At 43.7% G+C, this 24336-nt stretch overlaps 1 protein-coding gene across 1 annotated transcript in view; it reads right to left on the reverse strand.

Annotated features, from left to right (window-relative positions):
- cad (carbamoyl-phosphate synthetase 2, aspartate transcarbamylase, and dihydroorotase) overlaps positions 1-24336 on the reverse strand; it is a 141585-nt gene that overhangs the window by 40497 nt on the left and 76752 nt on the right. Inside the window, exons 13-15 of the mRNA XM_056295188.1 lie at positions 18093-18281; positions 17786-17910; positions 7403-7536 (exon numbers count right to left, since the gene is read on the reverse strand). Coding sequence (XP_056151163.1) covers positions 7403-7536; positions 17786-17910; positions 18093-18281 — 448 coding nt within the window. The remainder of the gene's footprint in view (positions 1-7402; positions 7537-17785; positions 17911-18092; positions 18282-24336) is intronic.

Here is a 24336-nt window from a genome sequence, read left to right on the forward strand (position 1 = left end):
ATGAGTGATGAAACATGTCTCTCTGAATAAACGTTGTGTCCAGATGAACTGATTCACCTTTCTGTGACTTACATCACGCAGTACCAAGACCAGCCTGGCTGCTTTTTATCCTGTAGTTGGATTTTAACCTGTTGATATCAGCTAGAAATCACTGAAATGGCCTAGGGTTTAGTTACTCCTTCAGGAGGGTCCCAGAGTCACAATGAATTCCATAACCATTTATTAATTTCATAAAAATTAGATTATAAAATTATAAATTGTACAATTAATTATAATTTATAAATTATAAAACACTGGACATGGGTCATTTCAAAATGCTTGATGTGCCCCTAAATGTCAATCATGTGCACAATAAATGGATGGTTGTTGATACACTGGCTAGGATGAGATGCCTGAGTTTAAAGCAACATTTTTGTCTTGACAGAGAAGATGAGCTACAACCTTTAATCCAACTGCAATCATTCCCATCATGTTGACATAAAAGGCAATGCATCTCTCAAGTGAGACCAGTGTTCCTCTAACTCGTGGCCTGGTGAGCCAGACTTATCTCACATGTTGGTTAGTCCAGTGAGCTTTCCAGAATGTAAGCTCGTCTAAAAAGTGGAATGATCACAGCTTCAACAACATATCCTGAAGAGCTATGTAGTCCAGATGCAACACACATTACGATTATGTCAACGGAAGTCCTGAGAAATTTGAAAACGGCAATTTTATGGCAAAAACCAGAGAAAGGTTTTCCATCAACGCTACCATTGCCTGGTGGTTTTCGAAGTCTGGTGTCCACAACAAAACGGAAAAATGCTCAAGTCTCTTCTGTTGGGCACATGCAAGCCACATGAGCCAGCAGCTTCACCTGAGATCACATCAGAAACCTCGCATCGCTGTTTCTGAATAGCGCCGTTTTCTACACTACAATATGAGACTGGCATTTTCACATTTATCCACTTTAAAGAGCATTTTCCAAAAACTCTGTTGTCAGTTATCGAAGACAGCAGCTTAGTGTGGACGGAGGGCCAAAACAAAGCAAAAAAACAAAACAAAATGTGCTTTCAAAATTATGTCAGTGCGGAGTCAAACTCATAAATCTTACAACGAAGAGTAATATCAGCAACGGCTGATACACACTGCTGCCCACTGTGCATCGTAATGTGATGCTCTGATCCATGATATACGTAGCTTCCTCGACTAAAGTTAGGACAGAGTCATGACAACTGGAGTCCTGTCTCATAACTCAGGTTCTATGAGCAGATGTATTTTTTTTCCGCATGACGGCACGGCTGTGTACGAGCCGTTCTCATAGCCTAAAGGCATGATGGAAGTACCGCTACTGCGCATATTCAGTGGGCCCCATGTACCCGGAAGAAACCCAGAAGCCAGAAACTTTTTCAACATACGCCAACCTGTCTGAGTGGAGGGATGGACTCCTATTTTTAAGTTGAACTCATCTGCCTCCTCCACCAAGGTCTCAGGAACCAGCCACAGTTCCAAGAATGGACACCCAATTTATTTGAGTCAAATCTCAGTAGCTTTTAATCTAGCAAGACACACGTACCCTGTTGTCTTTTCTTTAATATTCCAGTCCTTGGGCATGGATAGGACAACTGTGTTTTTACCAGCAGCTGTTAGTTGTTGTGGTGCATTCCATCTGACTGTGTACATTTGTTACTGTTATTGTTGCATGTGTTTGTTTATAAATGTCTGGTGCTTTAACACAAGGTGCAATTTTTATACTCCACCATAAGATGTGGTTTGTAATCGAGTCTTTTTGGACCCCTATTATGTTATTTGTAGCTCATCAGTTTCTAATAGATATGTTTCTACACAATCTCTAAATGGTTTAACATCTCAAATAGACACTGTGCATAACAGTCTGGATTTTTGTAATTTTTTTTTTGTGGTCCACAGAATTATTGACACAAACCTTTTTAAATGTGTACTGTTTGCTGAATATCAGTGAGACACACCAATGGAGTGGATGTAGTCAAAAAAAAAAAACTTTTTCGGCATACGCGCCAGGTGAGCAATTCTGATAAGAACGGACAGGCGGCATTTTTAGATCCGGTATCCAGTTCTACTATAATTACATCCATGGTTTCAACGAGGGCAGGATTCAGCCCCCTCCCCCACACGAACACCTACGGACAATTTAGTATGGCCGATTCTCCTGACCTACAAGTCTTTGGATTGTTGGAGGAAACCAGAGCACCGGAGGAAACCCACGCAGACACGGGGAGAAGATGCAAACTCCACACAGAGGATGAGCCAGGACCACCCCCAAGGTTGGACTACCCCGGGGCTCGAACCCAGGACCTTCTTGCTGTGAGGTGACCGCGCTAACCACTGCGCCACCATGCCGCCCTATATTACTTGTTACCAATGGAAGTAAATTCATCTGTTTATTTTAACATAAGTTAAGATACTTTATTGTCATTGTGTACACACAATGAAATTTCGTTTGGTGACTCTCACACCAGCAACTCTAGACCATCATCAATAATTTTATCCATTATCGCTAATTTTAATTATGGATCATTACAAATATGTTGTTTTAAAAGTAGCAAGTAGTCCCACAGAAAAAATAAATCATGAATAGAAATCAAAAATGTTGATGCATCAATAATCGTTTTATAATCACATCGCAGCCCTCTGAACCGGAATCAGAATCGAATCGTGAGGTGCCTAGAGATTCCCACCCCTACCCTGGAGTATAGGATACCCCAGGGCAAAGGTGAGTGAACGAAGGGATCGATTCCCAGGGATGGTTCGTCCTGTGCTCTCAGTGAGAATCACAGCATGCAGTGTACGTGTTCACTTGTGCGGCAAATAAGTCCACCTTCGCATTCCTGAATCGAGTCCAGATTTTCTGAATGATATCAAAGTGAAGTCTGCATCCTCCCTCCTAAGGGCCTCCTCAGACATCCCCCTTCCTGACGGCCTCCTCAGACATTAAGTCCACTTTCACATTCTGTGTTCCGTAAGTTTGTAGCGCTTAGAGGTCACAGAAGTAGTGATGAACCCAAAGCCAGAGTTCCACTGCTGCAATGTTGAGGCTGGCAGCTCCCACTCCCTGGAGGTGTATATAAACACACTACGTCACTGCTGTGCTGTCCATTCTACCTGACACACTCTGTTCCTCTGTTAAAGGAACACAATGTTTCAAAACAAGAACTAGTTGAAGTTCTAAGACATTAATGTCACATGGAGCATGTACTGACCACTCAACCCCATCACATGGGTCCGACATGTTTCTCCCCTACCGGAACACAAAAATGGAGTGGGCACCGCCCATGTGGACTCCTTCTGACAATGTTTAGGGATCCTGCAAATATACCAAATAATGTTTGACTGAAAAACAAATCTTATCAGATGTTTTTTATTTTGTGGCACACTGGGTCTACATGAAGACTTGCAAACCACCTCTAGAAAGACACACATGAAGCAGCTTGACAGGGAGTGCCAAATGCGCTGCACACATGAGGCCCAGGAGGCGCATGACAGACAGTGCCATCACCATGGACAGAGGCTGGCACCTCCTCAGAGAAGCAGGAATAGTTTCCCAGTTAGGCTCTGGAAGCTTGGCTCTTAAGCAGACCGAGTTAAACAGATCTCCCAGGTACGACATCTACTGGCTGGGGAGAGGTGAGCTCTTCTTCCAGCTGATGGCAAAGCCTAATATAGTTTGATGCTTCACCAGCCAAATGGAGTGAGCCATGGCCCAAACGCTTGAGTCATGACAATGTCATCCAGAAAAATTGAGAATTCTCAATTCTAGAGGGCACAGGAGATTCAGGGCAGTTTCAACACATTTTGAAAATGGGGGGGGGGGGGGGGCAGTGTGTAACCAAATTGAATCCTGTGGGTATTGGTACACAGCTCCCTGGAAAGGAAAGTGCATAAACTGCCTATGTTTTTGTACAGCCCGTAAATGTGTGTTTTTGTCTAGCCGCAATGTAAAAACATGTCATTGTGAACCAGTCCCCAGGTTGCACACACTCCAGCAGACGCTGTGGAGTGAGCATACAAAACCACTGTTTCATGGTCCTTCAATTGAGGGCATGGAAGTCTATTACAGGCTTCATTCACTCCGACTTTTAGATGACCAGGAAGTAATCCGGGTGTAGTCCCTCCAGGCTGAGCTCCAGAGCTCGATGGCTGAGATAGCTCCCTTAGCCAGAAGGTCCACGATTTCCATGGACATGGCTGCTGCTGCTGCCAGTGCACTGCAGCTTACACCAATGCCCAAAAGAATGGTGTGGGAGCAGTCCCAGCTTCAGATTCCTGTCCATCCACTTTGACAGGGAAAATCTCAGGCGCCAATCTGTGTAAAATTTGGAAAGTGGGCAGACATTCATTTGAGGTGCCTCGAGGAGGACTATTTTATGCTCTGTTTCAGCTCTCACCACCACTGGATTTAGCCAGCAACTCTAGATGGCTCAACAAAGATGATAGAGGGCCCTGCAAGAAAGGGCTAAAGAGAGATTCTGGTGGCGTGGTAACCTTCCCAGAGAATGGAGGCTTTAAACACTTTAAGGGATCTCTGGAAACAGCTAGAGGAGGATTTATGTAACTTTGACTTTTTTACAGGCGGTGTCATAGATGGTACAGCAACATGCTATTGCTAGGAAACAGTTCTTTTTCTGTAAAAGTGTGCATGTTTTTTACAAACATTTATATTTTTGAGCACAGTGAGAGAGGGAGTGTCCCTGGTTCTCTGCAACATCTCCTCTTGGTCTTTGACATCATACTCAACTAAATTTGGTTAGTGCAGGGGCAAACTTGGGGGGCAAAATTCTCTACATGCATTCCAGAAGAGTGGTGGGCTAGTCAGGTGGGCAAGTGCAGCAGCAGTGGTCATTTTTCATCAGCGAGACAGATCACATTAGTTAATGGACTATGGGTGCTGCTGCTGCAGCGCCATTCCTCTGGCCAACGGGGCATGACACCCCAGATGGCTCTTCTCTTTATGAACCCAGTGGAAATACTGCTTACCCTGCCAAAGGTATACACCAAGATGGCATGCGGATGGCAGCCTTATTGTGCTGGTGCGTATTGTTTTGTTTGCAAACTAAGTGTTTTGCTACAATACCCGGTGCTCGTTCACCAGAGAAGAGCTTATGAACATCAGAGAAATTAATTCTGTGGATCTACTTCCCAATTTTCTCATTCCATCTGTGGAATTACTGGACATTTTGGTCAAAGGTGCACTCACCTTTGTTCATACAGTGAAATGCTGCAGGAGAGGGAAATGAGCCGGCGCACTCGTGCCTCTCCGCAGACGCGGACTACGTACTCCGTTGCTGGGAATATTTCTCTCTAACGTGCGATTACTGTGCAACAAACTAGACGAACTTCATCTACTCGTGGGAAAGAATAGAGAATTTTCTTCATCTTGTGTTTTGTGCTTCATTAAAATTTGGTTGTGTGGATCAATACCGGACTCTGCAGTGCAGCTGGCAGGCTTCCAGCTGTTCAGAGTGGCTCGCGACACTGAGTTCTACAACATAATGGAAAGTTGAGGTATTTGTTTTTATATAACAGTGGCTGGTGTAAAGATGTGACAGTGACTCCACAGCACTGTTCTCCTGTTCAGCTGTAAACCCTTCTACTCCCCCCATGAGTTTGCTTCATTGATTCTGGCCGGTGTTTACATTCCACCGCAGGCCGACGTGCAGGAGGCACAGCGCATGCTGGCTGACCAGATACTGTGTGTGGAACAGATGAACCTGGGCTCTTTCATTATTGTCCTCGGTGACTTGAACAAAGGGAATGTCAGCCATGAACTACCTAAATACCATCACATGATTAAATGACCTACCACGGAGGAGAACACTTTAGATCCCTGTTACAATACAATCATTAGTGTCTATCACGCGGTCCCACACGCTGCACTGGGACACTCTGACCACGTCATGGTCCACCTGATTCCTGTATACGGGCAGAAATTAGAACTCTCTAAACCTGTTGTGAGGACGTCCAAGAGGTGGACCAGTGAAACTATGGAGGATCTTTGCAAGTGCATGGACTGCACTGACTGTGATGTTTTCAGGACCGCCACCAACAGTCTGGATGAGTACACTGAGGCTGTGACTTCTTACATCAGCTTCTGTGAGGACAGCTGTGTACCATCACGCACCGGGGTTAATTACAACAATGACAAACCCTGGTTTACAGCTAAACTCATACAGCTGAGGTTTCCGAGTGGGGACAAGGTCTGGTTTAAAGAGTCTAAATACAGGCTTAGCAAGGCGGTAAGAGATGGTAAATGACTGTACTCCGAGAAACTTCGCAACAACAGTTCTCAGAAAACAACTCAGCCTCTGTTAGGAAGGGCCTCGGACAGATCACCAACTACAAACCAAAAGCCCCCCCACTCCACTAATGACTTGCGACTGGCCAACAATCTGAATGAGCTATGGGCTTAAAACTGCATTATCAGCTACATACTGAGAATTCATAAAAACGTCATACTATGGAATCTGGATCAGTACGTTGTAGATCGGTAACGTTAGTCTGATATCCAATGAGTGAATTACGTCAGTATCGACACCCGATGCCAATCAGACCCTAGTAAAAGTAGCGAGAAATGTGTAGCCCAATTTAACGGAGTAGAAATACATATATTTTATTGCAAATATACTCGAGTAAGAATAAAAAGTATTCTGAAAAACAATTACTCTTAGAAGTACAATTTATTAGAAAAACTACTCAAGAACATGTAATGGAGTAAATGTAATGCATTACTACCCACCTCTGCTGGCAGCCATTTTAAACCTGCTTCAGCCAGAGTTCACAATACATTCTGAGAGATTTCTTTAACGACACGTTTCTGAGCTTGCATCTGGAAATCCTCAGATGGAGGGCTAGAAGAACACTACCTCTCGACCCCAAATATAAATGAGACGCTCTGCACCATGCAGGTGCATGCACGACTGAGGGATAGGGCCAGGTGGTGGGGCTAAGGGGGTGTACTGGGACAGGACCTGGGTCAACCACACTACGATACGTATCATTTAATTTCTCTTTGACACTGCTTGGTCGACCAGATATTAAGAAAGAAAAGGGATTACTCTTCATGTTTTATTGTATTCAATAAATTATTATCCTTACCCTTTATGTCCTACTAAACGTTAATACACTTGAGGAACTTGCTTTGGTTGAATCAAAGGTAATCGATAAAACATTTAATTCAACTGTGTTCACTTTGGGACATCCCGGTGGCTCGTAAGCTAAGCTAAGGTGCTTGACTTTGAATGTCTGAATTTCAAATGTACGAATGTTATATTTCTTTCTGTGGTCAGACTAAATGGTGTGAATATCTAGTAAATAAAATTTCATACTATACATGACATGGGAATGTGTTAAAATCAACAAAAATCCGTTTTAATTTTTAGCTGCCTCTCACCGACACTTTTCATGGAACTGCCTATTTTGGTGGAGACCCTGAGGAACTTGCTGAGATCCCAGCGAGGCACTTTCACCACACAGTAGTCCAGACTGGGTTCAAAGTTAGCTGTTGTAGAGTTGGTCACAGAGTTCCTACAGAAACAAATATAAAAATATGTTCAAGAATACTACAGGCTTATAAAACCTGTCATTTAGGTTGAACTGCACCAGAAAACCTTAAGCTTGAAGCCGGATTAAACCATAGGTGAGCAACTGACTGTCACTCCAACTTTTAAACCTAGTCAAAGACTTAACAGGATCAAATTAACGTTACTTTTAAACTCTGATTAATTTTTGATTAAACCTTGACTTTAATCTTGTTTCAAAATTGTAATCTTCAAGTTAAATTTTGATCACGGAAATTTTGCAGACAAAAAACCCTGTACATTTCAATTCAGTACTGTAAAATTTACCACTTGGCTCAATCTAAGGCAGGCTTCAACACAATCCAAAGGTCAGTTGTTTAAGTCTTCAAAAACCAAGATACATCTTTTCAAAAACAGGAAGACAACAGTACTGCAACACATTTCTTAATTTCTTTTATGTATATCCAGAATGTTTTAAAGCTGCATTAAGCAATTCTTGACTGCTAGATGTCAGACAGTTAATAAATACAGTGCTAAAAAGATCTACCCAAAATACAACTTACAGCTAAGTCACTTCCCGCACATCCTTTCCTGTTTCTACTGTGGCCAAAGTGTAACAAACTCGCACAATCTCGCAACCAATTTTTTCAGCTGGATCATGCTCACGGAGGACTCAAAAGTGACACCGATGCTCTATTTCTTCTGGATGTGTAAGCACACAATGGTTTACTGACACATCCAGAATCTGCTAACTCCATAAATATTTCTATGTTGTATGCTCTGCTTCCCCCTTCCCTCTCGTAACCCCTCCCTCCAAACCAGGTTCATGCGCATGCCTGAGTTTATCTGTTGTAACTGACAAAACTTGCATTTTTGTTGATAATCATGTAAAATTAGTATTTTCAGAGAATATCGGCATTAACGGTGTGAAGCACCGTTTTACTTCTAAGTATTTATAAATATCACTATTTCCAAAGCACCAGCAGTGTGTTACAATCTCAGCTCAACTGCTATAGTGCAGTTGTTTATCAATGCATGTAAAAACAACAAATCTCTTAGTAACATCAATACTGTTGTTGTGAAGCACAGTTTTACTTAGGGGAAGTATTTATAAATATCCCTGTTCCAATGTACCAGCAGCACCTTGTGTAATGACCAAGTGCCAGCTACCAGGGACGGAAGTTGAAGCCAGTGTTTAAGTACCTTAAGGTGCAGTTCCAACCAGGCCACTAGTTAGCAGGCTCCGAACATGTTACAGTCCATTGTAAGTCATGGAGAGGATTCCCAACTTTTACTTTCAGATAAAAAGTCAATCTGTGGGAGTGCGTGAATGAGGAGACGGAGAGATCGAGTCGAGTCAATTCTGTTTACTCACCACACAAAACAACACTGATACAGCACAATCTCTCGTGGCAACCAGCTAACCGCTAGGCTGCTGAAAACATCGCTCCACTTCCTGGAAAACTCTAGGCAGTGCCTACGTCAGCACTCTGAACGTCTGCCTTAAAGGAGCAGCAGCCCCTGCTGAATCTATCGTCAATTGTGTATCACCACAAATCATTCTTTTCTACAAGTAGTTGGGATCTCAATTGCTAATTTCGAGTCTGGCACAGAGTGAGGGTGGTTAGTTTGAAAATTATTTTTCAATTAAAAAGATATTGAGGGTTAACCATCAAACAGTTAAAAATGTGCCAGGCTGATCTTGATACTCCTTTCCTGCTACACACATGTCCAACTACTGCAGTTTTCTTCATCTTGCCATTTCCATCAGTTCTCTCTTCCCTAGTCCGATCTTCTTTAGTACATATTCATTGCTTTTGAGTTATTTCCAATGGATGTTCAGAACTCTGTAACAACATCTCACCTTGAAGGCCACTATTCTCTTCGCTATACTGACTGTGTATGTCCATGTTTCACGCCCATATAGAACTACTGCCGTCATCAAGGAGCACACCAAATTCAACTTGGTTTCCGTTTTGATGTCCTTGCAGCTCCACATTTTATTCAGCTTAGCCAATTGTTCTATTGCCATTGCTACTCGTCTCTTCACCTCCATTTTGCAAGCCACTTCACTGTTGATTAGAGAGCCGAGGTAATTGAACTGATGCACTGTTTCCAGGTCTTCTGCATTCATTTGAATTTTGCCATTATTTTCCCTTGGTTGTTGTATTCCTGAAGTCATGATCTTACTCTTTTCGCTGCTAATTTCTATTCCATACATTCTTGCAGTGGAATCTAAACAGTTCATTAGTTCTGCCAGTTCAGTCCTGGTTCCCACTATCAAGTCGATATCATCAGCAAATCTAAGAATCGTGATCATTTTTGCACCTATTTTAACAATTCTGCTAAAGTCTTCAGGGTCATCCGTCATAATCTGTTCAAGGAAAAGATTGAACATTGAAGGTGATAGTAGGCAATCTTTGTTGTATACTCCTATTTCTACTTGAGTATACCTTCTAATAAAGAGGCAGGAGACGGAGGAGTATTTTATGTGGGCAGATGTATTCTTGTCGGAACCCTGGAATCCGCATAACCATAACACACAAGGTACACAACGGAAGCGGGATGGTATCTCAGAAGGGACAAACCTAGATGGCCAATACATAACATATCCCTCCCCTTTTACTTTTGATGTTCCCTTAACAAAAGTAAAACATTTCATTCTATATATACTTTCTTTAAAAGTCTCGGTTTCAAATAAACTCTATTGATATGTCACAGTCTCTATTGTTTGGTATTCTGCCCTTTATAATTACTTTTAACAAATTAACGTGTTAATTACCAAAACTTGTTTTGACAATATAGAACTTTTGCCTGAACTAGGGAAAGAGGGTAGACTACCTCATTTCCCGGACTGAACCCTGGGGATTATTATGCCCCAACGCCGTGGGTTAGTCTCTAGACTACAGTGTCAGTCTATCCGGAGGTCGTCTGTCTCTTCTGGGGTAAGTACGACCTGTGGGTAAGTCAGTCACTGTGTCTCTTGGTGGGGCCTGTATGGGTCCTGGTCTGGGCGAAGTGATGCCTGGCGTAGGCACCTCAGTAGGCGTTGGGGTGTCTGGAACTGTATCCATTCCGGACGCTGGCGTCTGGGGAGCTTCTAGTGATGGAGGTGGTTCCTGGTAGACCTCCAGCTCTAGATCAAAGGATAATGGCTGAGGTGAGTCAACACAGGAACCAGAAGCGTGGAGTAGTTGATCAACGTGTCTTCTCCAGATTAGATGACTACTGGTTTCTACAGTGTAAGACACTGGACCTGTTTTTGCTAAAACTGTTGCTGGTGTCCACTTTTCCCCCTTGGCATAGTTCCGGGCGAGAATCCTGTCACCAGCTGTGAAGCTCCGCAGCCTTGATTTCCCTCATCTCTCTACCAGAGCTCTCTGTTGATGGTGCACAACCTCTCTTGTCTTTTGTGGTCTCAGGAGGTCCAGATGAGTACAGAGTTGTCTCTTGAGCAGAGCTGTGGCAGGAGACACCTTTGTGGTAGCATGAGGTGTGTTTTGGTAAAACAACAGGAAGGCACTGAGATGCCGGTTGAGGGACTGCGTACCTTGACAGGACTTGAGTGCTTGCTTCATAGTCTGTACAAATCTTTCCGCGAGCCCATTTGTAGCTGGGTGATATGGCGCAGACTTCATGTGTTGGGCTCCGTTCTCTTCTATGAATGTCTCTAACTCTTCAGACACTAGTTGTGGGCCGTTATCACTAACAAGCTGCTGTGGTAAATCAAAACGGCTGGAGATAGACCTTAGCTTTTCAATGGTTCCCTCTGAGGAGGTGCTCTTCATGACGGCCACCTCAGGCCATTTCCTATGAGCATCGACCACCACTAAAAACAAGTAGTTCTCCAGCAGTCCAACAAAGTCTATTTGGACTCTTTGCCATGGTTCTTCAGGCCAGTCCCATGGGTGTAATGGAGCAGCCGTGGGAGGTTTCTCAATTTCTGGCATGCAGAACATGACTTTACTTTCTCCTCTATAACTGCGTCCAGGCTAAGCCACCAGAAATAGCTGCATGCGATCTCTTTCATTCACATCACACCAGTGTCCAAAGTGGAGCTCATCATGCACTTTCTCTCTTAGTGGTGGTGGAACGATGACACGACAGCCCCACAATAAGCATCCAGACTGGAATGAAAGCTCGTTCCTTCTCACCAGGTAAGGCCTCAAACTCTGTGTCATTTCTCCTCTCATCCCACAGGTGATGATGTCCATAACCTCATACAGGACTGGATTAGTGCGTGTGTGTTTCTTCACATGAGTCGAGGTCACTGGAGCAGCAGGCACTTCCTTGGAGTAGAAGATCTCGGCTTGTGTTGGCTCAGCGTGTGTGACAGGTAAAGGGAGCCTGGAGAGCCCATCTGCATTCCCGTGCCCATCTGCTTTCCTGTACTTTATGTCATACTGGTCAGCGGACAATAACAGAGCCCATCTCTGGATGCGAATGGCTGCCAGTGACGGTATGCCAGTGTGGGGACCAAAGATAGAGTTGAGTGATCGATGGTCAGTCAATAGCGTAAATTTCCTGCCAAAAAATTACTGATGGATTTTCCGCACTCCAAATATTATGGACACACTCAATCTGTGCGTACATGGCTTCTGCCTGGCTCAAGGTCCTCGATGCGGAGGCAATTGGTCCCTCTTCCCCTGATGGTAAGATGTGTGACACTACTGCACCTACACCATACCATGAGGCATTACATGCAAAATGAAGTGGTAGTTTGGGGTTGAAATGAGTGGGGGCCTCTGATTCAGAGAGGGCCAACTTGACTTCTCTGAAAGCTGCCTCACATTTGTCTGTCAACTTCCATATCTTGCTTTTGTTTAAAAGCTCATGCAGTGGCTTCAGCTTATTGGCTAGGTTAGGCATGAACTTTGCATAGTATGTCAGCAGGCCGAGGAATGATCTCAGTTGACTCACATTCTTTGGGGACGGCGCATCCACAATAGCCTTCACCTTTGACGGTGCCTTGTGGAGTCCGTTACTGTCAATTACGTGGCCCAGGTACTCAACAGAAGATATGAAAAACTCACATTTATTCTTCCTTACTCTCAGACCATAATCCTCCAGTCTTTGTAGTTGCTTCCAGGTTCCTTAAGTGGGAGTCCTCATCTGGACCTGTGATAAGGAGGTCATCCAGATAGCACTGGACCCCTGGTAGTCCACTCAGAGTTTGGTCCATTGCTCTTTGGAACAGTGCAGGGGCAGAAGTAATCCCAAAAGGGAGCCTATGGTACCTGTACAGCCCTTTGTGTGTCACTATGGTCAACAGTTCCTGTGACTCTGGATCCACATGCATCTGCAGATATGCCTGACATAAGTCTATCTTACTAACTTCTGTCCTCCAGACAAACCTGAAAAGGTCATCAATGAGGGGTAAAGGATACTGTTCTGCAGTCAAGACAGGATTCACAGTGACTTTAAAATCACCGCAGATCCTTGGAGACCCGTCCTTTTTCATGACTGGCACAATTGATGTAGCCCATTCACTTGTTCTCACTGGTTCCAATACTCCACTCTTCACTACTTTTTCTAATTCTGCCTCTACCTTGGGTCTGATGGCATACGGGCCAGGTCTAGCTTTTAGACACTTTGGTGTGCTTCCTGGACTGACTGTCAGCTTAACTGTAATGTATTTCATGCTGCCGAGTTCGCCATCAAAAACCTTGGAGTGTTTCTCCAAGATCTCCTGTAGGGGGCCTGTGTCTCTGTCATTAACCAGGAACACATCCTGCCAGTTCAGTCTGAGCTTTTCCAGCCATCTGCGGCTTAGCAGAGCTGGACAGTTTCCTTTACTGATGTAGAGTGGAATAATCATTTTCTGTTTGTTGTGTTCTACTGTCACGTCCACAACGCCTAACACTGGAACAGCCTCACCCGTGCACTGCCGCAGCTTCTCCTTATAGACAGCTTCTGATACCATGGATACACGTGTATCGGTGTCTACTTGCATCTGCACTGCTCGGTTCTCTAACAGTGGTGTGACCCAGTATCCATCATCACTGTCCCTCACAGATAGAACAGACATTGTGTCATCGTCAGACTCACAGCTGCTCTGCTCATCCTGGTCATGCTCCATCTTATTCACGTGTTTCTTTTTGCTTCTGTTGAAGCCACTTTCCTTCTTTCTAATGTGCTGTTTGTGTGTTTGGGTCTTTTTTGTTTTACAGGTGCGTTCAATTTGGCCTTTCTTACCACAGTATCTGCACTCCAAGTCTCTACACCAGCACTCTGATTCCTGGTGCCGTTTTACCACAACGGTAGCATGGCTTGCCAGCTGCTGCCTTGTTCTTGGACTCATAAGACAACTGCTGCACTTGTGTTGATGCCCTTAGTTGCTGTGCTTCATGAGCAGCCATCTCCATTGACGTGCTTATCGTTATGGCCTTTTTCAGTGTCAAATCAGCCTCAGAAAGTAGTCGTTTCTGGATGGACTCACAACGTAGGCCACACACCAATCTGTCACGTATGGCGTCATTGAGCACATGTCCAAATTCACAATGTTCAGATAACCGTTTCAGTGCAGCTACGAACTGTGAAACACATTCCCCTTCTTCCTGGTTCCTTTTATGGAATCTGAACTGCTCTGCGATGATCAGTGGCTTAGGAGAGTAGTGATATCCCAGTGTTTGGACTATCTGATCATATGATTTGTCCCCTGGCTTGTCAGGTTGCACTAAAGGGCACAGTAGGTTGAATGTTTTTCCTCCCATAACACTCAAGAAGGTTGGCACCACATCCTCTCCATTAATCTTGTTAGCAAGTATAAAATACTCAAACGTTTCAGTGTATGCGCTCCACTGCTCTGCGTTTTCTTCAAATGGTCCTATGTTTCCTATTAGTGCCGCCATTTTCATACAGTATTGGTTGTTTTCCACTGATTTCAGCAATTAGCCTTAAACATATGCTTCTTTATGCTAATTTTCCTTTTCAGCCAGTCCACTTTGTCTATCTTTTTGTTGTTTCGTTTGACTTACTGCCCTTCTTTTTTTATCCTTTCTTTCCGTCTCCTTTCCACCGCGGAGATTCTGCCTGCTCACGCAGCAGCACTGTCCTCTGTTCGAGTGCCGTCTTCTCTACAATATGGTAGTTAGCTTGCTAGCTTGTAGCTAAGTTAGCTTCAACCTCACGCTGTACATCCACAAGAAAAACTTGTATAAGTCGGACTTTCTACCGAAAATAATAACGTGAGAACGTATTACCTCGTCACCAGTTTTGCTGTATACTCCTATTTCTACTTGAGTATAACTTCTCATAGAGAGGCAGGAGACGGAGGAGTATTTTATGTGAGCAGATGTATTCTTGTCGGAACCCCAGAATCCGCATAATCATAACACAGAAGGTACACAAGGGAAGCGTGACGGTATCTCAGAAGGGACAAACCAAGATGGCCAATATATAACAACCTTGTCACACACCGACATTTGTTTTAAACCACTCACATATTCCACTATATTCATAACTGCACAACTACTCAACATCTATTGCACATTGTCCATCTTGGTAGCGAGAGCCCTCCTCTGTTGCTCTCCCTGAGGTTTCTTCCTATTTTTTCTTCCTGTTAAAGGTGTTTTTTTAGGGAGTTGTTCCTTATCCAATGCAAGGGTCTAAGGACAGGATGTAGTGTTGCTGTGAAGCTGCTTGAGAAAAATGTGCAACCTTCACAAAGCAACAAAGTGTGTGCTGTAGTAGCATACTTTTCGACCCCATCCTCTAGCATGGCATTGGGAGATGCGGCCATTGGTAACCTGGGCCTGTACTGATCCAGTATGATTTTCTGATTTTATGCTTCTATACATGTGTTTCAGTGGGCTTATGACCCTGCTGGCGCCCATCTCCTCTCCAGGGTATGGGTGCTGTTGACTCACAGAGGAGCTCATCCGCATTTGACAGGCCTTGTTTTTAGTCCTGCTGGGTGCCCACACACCCTCCTCACTGGTCAAGTCCAGAGTGTGGGGGTGGGGGAGCCGGATTAGTTGCCAACCACTTGCACCATAGAACAGGTAGTAATGGTTTATATGGTACCATTAGCAGATGGACCTGACTGGGCCTGACCTGACTAATAAATTAAACAGACCCATTATTAATTTTATTAGCTGCAGCTAATAACAAGCCTGGCACATTCTTAACCTTTGAATGATTTTTTTAACCAGTGGATGTCATCAAACTCATTAAATGGTCTAGAGTTTAGTTCCCCTTTAAATATGTGGTTTTCTGATGCGTGCCAGCACAAGTTATTGTTGCTAAAGTGACGGTATATCCTACTGTTCTGTTTAAGTTGCAATCTTTCAATCAGATTGGCTATTCCCAGAGCCGGTCTCTGATTTCAGTCTTTGAACGATTCACACACCATGACACCGTCGTGACAAAATTAAACATGCTTTAAAAAATGGCCACAAAGACTGGTCAGGACTTAGCAAGGGGTGGCAAAATCTTGAGTCTTGAGCCCTTTCATACTTGAGGATAATTTGCCCAAGCTTATCAGCCCCCCTGTGGTTGCATTCAGCAAGGACAGCCTGACATGAAAATCCACCTGATTCTCGCTAAATGTAGAGTTGCCTTTCTGCGCTTGATTCCTCGCCTCTGCGAGTAGCTTATCTTTGGTTTATTGGGGTGACGGGATTTTGGGGGTCTGGTGAGCAAAAGGGGGACTCAATCAAAGATGGCGGTGGCATTTGCTGGACCTACACAACCAAACAATGAACTGAAAGTTAAGGAAAACTGTAGACTGGTGTGTCATTCCCAGTGGGCGCAACAGTACTAGTTAGATCCTTTCACATTACAGGGAGTCGTTTGAATCATTGTAAATAGAAAACATGTCACTTTATGCAGATTTAACTACGGCAAAGTCTGATTTCATTTCAAACTACATTTCGCAGTTGACTCAGTACATCCCAACCATCTGTAGCCCATTAATCCCATTGCATACTTCCAGACTCGGATATCAAACCTTGATGGACGCTAATGTAGCAAGGAAAATTTGCAAAAGTCATGATAATGTCATTTTAACTTGATGGAAAGCATGGCTTGCAACTATCTAATGCCACATATTCATACATGTCTGACTCCTGTGAGCGTCTTGGTTTTGAAAAGGTTCACATTGTTTTTTTATGCCCGTAATGAGTTCCCATTGGAAACCCAGTGAAAAGACTGCAGCGAGGCAAGTTTCTCAATACTTCAGCGATCAGCGAAGTTTTTGCCTCAATCATTCTAAATGATACGTGACAATGTTTCATTGAGGTCTGGGTTGAAATAAATAAATAAACAAAAAACTTTACCTATCATTTCACTTCTGATTTCAACACGTGTAGCAGCTTACTTGAGGTGGAGTGAAAAAAAAAGATTGTTCTCACAAAAAGAGAAACACTCAAATCAATGGATTTTCATAATGAGCAGGAATTTCTACAGTGCTACTCTTATTGCAAGGAGTCTGTCACTAAGCTAAAAAGAAAGGTGAGGCCAGTTTGTGCCTTTTAGTATGGCAGGCAAACATGTGGCTGTAGCTCTAATTCCCAAGCCTCTGGTAAGTAACGTGGCAGTGTAGAGTCCTTCCCGGGGATCAACATACAATTGATTTCATTTATCCATCCATCCATTATCCGAGCGGATAATGAGGACTGGGGGGATGCTGGAGCCTATCCCAGCAGTCATTGGGTGGCAGGCGGGGAGACACCCTGGACAGGCAAAGGGCCATCACAAGGCCCACACGCACACACGCGCACGCACACACACACACACACACACACACACACACAAACACATTCATATCTAGGGGCAATTTAGTACGGCCGAGTCACCTGACCTACGTGTCTTTGGACTGTGGGAGGAAACCGGAGCCCCCAGAGGAAACCCACACAGACACGGGGAGAACATGCAAACTCCACACAGAGAACGACCCGGGACCACCCCCAAGGTTGGATACCCCGGGGCTCGAACCCAGGACCTTCTTGCTGTGAGGTAATAGCGCTAACCACTGCGCCACCGTGCCGCACAACTGATTTAAATTCAATTAAAATGTCATGCAAGTGGATTACTCGATTTTGATTACTATTATTTGTATCATTGTATTATTTGATTCCATTTATATAAAAATAGATATTTTGTAACACAGCTTAGTTTCATGTTAAACCCAGCTTGAGCTAAATTTGAACCCACTTGTACTCTGCTAATTTAAAATTAGACCAGTACTTTGTCCTTCATTAAAGAGTTGACTAATGAAAAAACTGCATCACATCTGATGAAATGTGTGGACATACTTGAGAAAGGGCAGAGGGATCCCAAGGCCAAGTTTAGCTGCGACATAGGCAAGAGGATAACCTGTCGCCTTGCTTGCCAGGGCGGAGCTCCGAGACAGACGGGCATTCACCTCGATGATGTAGTACTTCAACAGAAAAAATACATGTGATGAGTACACAACTGATGAGTGTGTCTGTATTAATGCAGCGAATAAGAAGACATCTGACAAATCTTCATGTTGAATCTACACAAAGAGATACCAGATACAAGCAGAAAGCAAAAAAAAATGGCGACTTCCTGGTAGTGTAGATTATGTGGCATGTATACCTGTTCAGACTCAGGGTTGAGCGCATACTGGATGTTGCACTCCCCCACAATGCCGAGGTGCCGGATTACTTTGATGGCTGTGTTTCTCAGCATGTTGTACTCATGGTCGTTCAGTGTCTGACTCGGTGCCACTACAATGGACTCTCCAGTATGGATTCCCAGGGGGTCAATGTTCTCCATGTTACACACCTGCAAAGTACACGACCATCCAAATAACGTGTTGCACGAGTCAACCGAGTGATGAATGTCAGGCAACAGTCTCTTCACAGTCACTGAAACACCATTTTACATTTTCAGGAGAGACATCACCAACATCAACCCCGTGTCTTCACTACCAACATTACTATTTTTGTTTTTTGGATTTCCCCCCCTTTTTTTCTTCCAATTGTACTTGGCCAATTACCCCACTCTCCCGAGCCATCCCGGTCGCTGCTCCACCCCCTCTACCAATCCGAGGAGGGCTGCAGACTACCACATGCCTCCTCCGATACATGTGGAGTCACCAGCCGCTTCTTTTCACCTGACGCTATTCTCGCCAGTTCCCCCTCCCCCTGAACAGGCGCCCCAACCGACCAGAGGAGGCGCTAGTGCAGCGACCAGGACACACACCCGCGGGGGTATGTGGACTACCCCGGGGATTTGGACTGGCGATCCCCATGTTAGTAGGCAATGGAATAGACCGTTACGCCACCCGGACGCCCCAGTACCGTGTCCATTCTGAAGTTTAATACATAATGAAAATAATTAGCAGTAACATTAAAAAGACTACTTTACATAGGTTTAACCAGCAACGGCAGCTGGTGTTTGCAGGAAGTATGATCACTATTAATTAAACATATGAGGGTGGGACGAGCCGTTAAGATAATGGATGGACGGATGTGGCCACACAACAAATCGCCTGATCGCTCACCTTCTTATATTAATAAAACATGTGAGGGCGGGACGAGCCGTTAAGATAATGGATGGACGGATGTGGCCACACAACAAACTGCCTGATCGCTCACCAAGAAACAATTTCCTCACGAACTCGATGTCAACGAAAAGAAAAGTGAACGAGGTTTTAAACTCATTCCACTTGGCCACCCTCAAGTCGACATTTGGTGGGAGTAGCGTGCTGATGTAATGCCATGATCAGACAACCAAGAGCAGAAAAACACTGCTGGCACTAAATAATGCCGCTTGTAAGGTGTTCCCGAACCAGGCCTTTAACGTGTTCCAAAACCAGGCTTTTAATGTGTTACAGAACCAGGCTTTTAACGTGTTCCAAAAACAGGCTTTTAACATGTTACAGAACCAGGCTTTTTACGTGTTCCAGAACCAGGCTTTTAAGGTGTTCCAGAACCAGGTGTTTGACGTGTTCCAAAACCAGGCTTTTAATGTGTTACAGAACCAGGCTTTTAACATGTTCCAAAAACAGGCCTTTAACATGTTATAGAATCAGGCATTTTACGTGTTCCAGAACCACGCTTTTAAGGTGTTCCAGAACCAGGTTTTTACCGTGTTACAGAACCAGGCTTTTAAGGTGTTACAGAACCAGGCTTTTAATGTGTTCCAGAACCAGACCTTTATCATGTTACAGAACCAGGTTTTACTGTGTTCCAGAACCAGGCTTTTAACACGTTCCAAAACCAGGCTTTTAACGTGTTCGAGAACCAGGCTTTTAATGTGTTACAAAACTTGGCTTTTACCGTGTTACAGAACCAGGCTTTTAACGTGTTCCAGAACCAGGCCTTTATCATGTTACAGAACCAGACCTTTATCATGTTACAGAACCAGGCTTTTAACGTGTTCCAGAACCAGGCCTTTATCATGTTACAGAACCAGACCTTTATCATGTTACAGAACAAGGCTTTTAACATGTTGCAGAACTAGGCTTTTAACGTGTTCCTAAACCAGGCTTTTAATGTGTTACAGAACAAGGCTTTTAACGTGTTCCAGAACCAGGTGTTACGTCAGTATTCATGGAGTGTGTTGGTGGTTTCATGTCAGTATTCATGACGTGTGTTGGTCATGACATGTCAGTATTCATGACGTGTTCCAGAACCAGGTTTTTAAGATGTTCAAGAATGAGGCTTTTAACGTGTTATAGAACCAGGCTTTTAACGTGTTTCAGAATAAGGCTTTGGTGTTGGTCGCATCATGTCAGTATTTATGACGTGTGTTGGTCGCATCAAGTCAGTATTTATGATGTGTGTTGGTCGCGTCATGTCAGTATTTATGATGTGTGTTGGTGGCATCATGTCAGTATTTATGACGTGTGTTGGTGGCATCATGTCAGTATTTATGACGTGTTGGTGGCATCATGTCAGTATTTATGACGTGTGTTGGTGGCGTCATGTCAGTATTTATGATGTGTGTTGGTGGCATCATGTCAGTATTTATGATGTGTGTTGATGGCGTCATGTCAGTATTTATGATGCGTGTTGGTCGCATCATGTCAGTATTTATGATGTGTGTTGGTGGCATCATGTCAGTATTTATGACGTGTGTTGGTGGCATCATGTCAGTATTTATGACGTGTTGGTGGCATCATGTCAGTATTTATGACGTGTTGGTGGCATCATGTCAGTATTTATGATGTGTGTTGGTGGCATCATGTCAGTATTTATGATGCATGTTGGTCGCATCATGTCAGTATTTATGATGTGTGTTGGTCGCATCATGTCAGTATTTATGACGTGTGTTGGTCGCATCATGTCAGTATTTATGATGCATGTTGGTCGCATCATGTCAGTATTTATGACGTGTGTTGGTGGCATCATGTCAGTATTTATGACGTGTTGGTGGCATCATGTCAGTATTTATGACGTGTTGGTGGCGTCATGTCAGTATTTATGACGTGTGTTGGTGTGTGTCATGTCAGTATTTATGACGTGTGTTGGTGTGTGTCATGTCAGTATTTATGACGTGTGTTGGTGGCATCATGTCAGTATTTATGACGTGTTGGTGGCGTCATGTCAGTATTTATGATGTGTTGGTGGCGTCATGTCAGTATTTATGACGTGTGTTGGTGTGTGTCATGTCAGTATTTATGACGTGTGTTGGTGTGTGTCATGTCAGTATTTATGACGTGTGTTGGTGGCATCATGTCAGTATTTATGACGTGTTGGTGGCATCATGTCAGTATTTATGACGTGTTGGTGGCGTCATGTCAGTATTTATGACGTGTGTTGGTGTGTGTCATGTCAGTATTTATGACGTGTGTTGGTGTGTGTCATGTCAGTATTTATGACGTGTGTTGGTGGCATCATGTCAGTATTTATGACGTGTGTTGGTGGCGTCATGTCAGTATTTATGATGTGTGTTGGTGGCATCATGTCAGTATTTATGACGTGTGTTGGTGGCATCATGTCAGTATTTATGATGTGTGTTGGTGGCATCATGTCAGTATTTATGACGTGTGTTGGTGGCATCATGTCAGTATTTATGACGTGTGTTGGTGGCATCATGTCAGTATTTATGACGTGTGTTGGTGGCATCATGTCAGTATTTATGACGTGTGTTGGTGGCATCATGTCAGTATTTATGACGTGTGTTGGTGGCGTCATGTCAGTATTTATGACGTGTGTTGGTGGCATCATGTCAGTATTTATGACGTGTGTTGGTGGCATCATGTCAGTATTTATGACGTGTTGGTGGCGTCATGTCAGTATTTATGACGTGTGTTGGTGGCGTCATGTCAGTATTTATGACGTGTGTTGGTGGCGTCATGTCAGTATTTATGATGTGTGTTGGTGGCATCATGTCAGTATTTATGACGTGTGTTGGTGGCATCATGTCAGTATTTATGACGTGTGTTGGTGGCATCATGTCAGTATTTATGACGTGTTGGTGGCGTCATGTCAGTATTTATGACGTGTGTTGGTGTGTGTCATGTCAGTATTTATGACGTGTGTTGGTGGCATCATGTCAGTATTTATGACGTGTGTTGGTGGCATCATGTCAGTATTTATGACGTGTGTTGGTGGCATCATGTCAGTATTTATGACGTGTGTTGGTGGCATCATGTCAGTATTTATGACGTGTGTTGGTGGCATCATGTCAGTATTTATGACGTGTGTTGGTGGCGTCATGTCAGTATTTATGACGTGTGTTGGTGTGTGTCATGTCAGTATTTATGACGTGTGTTGGTGGCATCATGTCAGTATTTATGACGTGTTGGTGGCATCATGTCAGTATTTATGACGTGTTGGTGGCGTCATGTCAGTATTTATGACGTGTGTTGGTGTGTGTCATGTCAGTATTTATGACGTGTGTTGGTGTGTGTCATGTCAGTATTTATGATGTGTGTTGGTGGCATCATGTCAGTATTTATGACGTGTGTTGGTGGCGTCATGTCAGTATTTATGATGTGTGTTGGTGGCATCATGTCAGTATTTATGACGTGTGTTGGTGGCATCATGTCAGTATTTATGACGTGTGTTGGTGGCATCATGTCAGTATTTATGACGTGTGTTGGTGGCGTCATGTCAGTATTTATGACGTGTGTTGGTGTGTGTCATGTCAGTATTTATGACGTGTGTTGGTGGCGTCATGTCAGTATTTATGATGTGTGTTGGTGGCATCATGTCAGTATTTATGATGTGTGTTGGTGGCATCATGTCAGTATTTATGACGTGTGTTGGTGGCATCATGTCAGTATTTATGACGTGTGTTGGTGGCATCATGTCAGTATTTATGACGTGTGTTGGTGGCATCATGTCAGTATTTATGACGTGTGTTGGTGTGTGTCATGTCAGTATTTATGACGTGTGTTGGTGGCATCATGTCAGTATTTATGACGTGTGTTGGTGGCATCATGTCAGTATTTATGACGTGTGTTGGTGGCGTCATGTCAGTATTTATGACGTGTGTTGGTGGCATCATGTCAGTATTTATGATGTGTGTTGGTGGCATCATGTCAGTATTTATGATGTGTGTTGGTGGCATCAAGTCAGTATTTATGACGTGTTGGTGGCGTCATGTCAGTATTTATGACGTGTGTTGGTGTGTGTCATGTCAGTATTTATGACGTGTGTTGGTGGCATCATGTCAGTATTTATGACGTGTGTTGGTGGCATCATGTCAGTATTTATGACGTGTGTTGGTGGCATCATGTCAGTATTTATGACGTGTGTTGGTGGCATCATGTCAGTATTTATGACGTGTGTTGGTGGCATCATGTCAGTATTTATGACGTGTGTTGGTGGCGTCATGTCAGTATTTATGATGTGTGTTGGTCGCATCATGTCAGTATTTATGACGTGTGTTGGTGGCATCATGTCAGTATTTATGACGTGTGTTGGTGGCATCATGTCAGTATTTATGACGTGTGTTGGTGGCATCATGTCAGTATTTATGACGTGTGTTGGTGGCATCATGTCAGTATTTATGATGTGTGTTGGTGGCATCATGTCTGTATTTATGACGTGTGTTGGTGGCATCATGTCAGTATTTATGATGTGTGTTGGTGGCATCATTTCAGTATTTATGACGTGTTGGTGGCATCATGTCAGTATTTATGACGTGTGTTGGTGGCATCATGTCAGTATTTATGATGTGTGTTGGTGGCATCATGTCAGTATTTATGATGCATGTTGGTCGCATCATGTCAGTATTTATGATGTGTGTTGGTGGCATCATGTCAGTATTTATGATGTGTGTTGGTGGCATCATGTCAGTATTTATGACGTGTGTTGGTGGCATCATGTCAGTATTTATGACGTGTGTTGGTGGCATCATGTCAGTATTTATGACGTGTGTTGGTGGCATCATGTCAGTATTTATGACGTGTGTTGGTGGCATCATGTCAGTATTTATGACGTGTGTTGGTGGCATCATGTCAGTATTTATGACGTGTGTTGGTGGCATCATGTCAGTATTTATGACGTGTGTTGGTGGCATCATGTCAGTATTTATGATGTGTGTTGGTCGCATCATGTCAGTATTTATGACGTGTGTTGGTCGCATCATGTCAGTATTTATGATGCATGTTGGTCGCATCATGTCAGTATTTATGACGTGTGTTGGTGGCATCATGTCAGTATTTATGACGTGTTGGTGGCATCATGTCAGTATTTATGACGTGTTGGTGGCGTCATGTCAGTATTTATGACGTGTGTTGGTGTGTGTCATGTCAGTATTTATGACGTGTGTTGGTGTGTGTCATGTCAGTATTTATGACGTGTGTTGGTGGCATCATGTCAGTATTTATGACGTGTGTTGGTGGCGTCATGTCAGTATTTATGATGTGTGTTGGTGGCAT

Source organism: Lampris incognitus, chromosome 15, assembly GCF_029633865.1.
Source record: "Lampris incognitus isolate fLamInc1 chromosome 15, fLamInc1.hap2, whole genome shotgun sequence".
Lineage (NCBI taxonomy): Eukaryota > Metazoa > Chordata > Actinopteri > Lampriformes > Lampridae > Lampris > Lampris incognitus.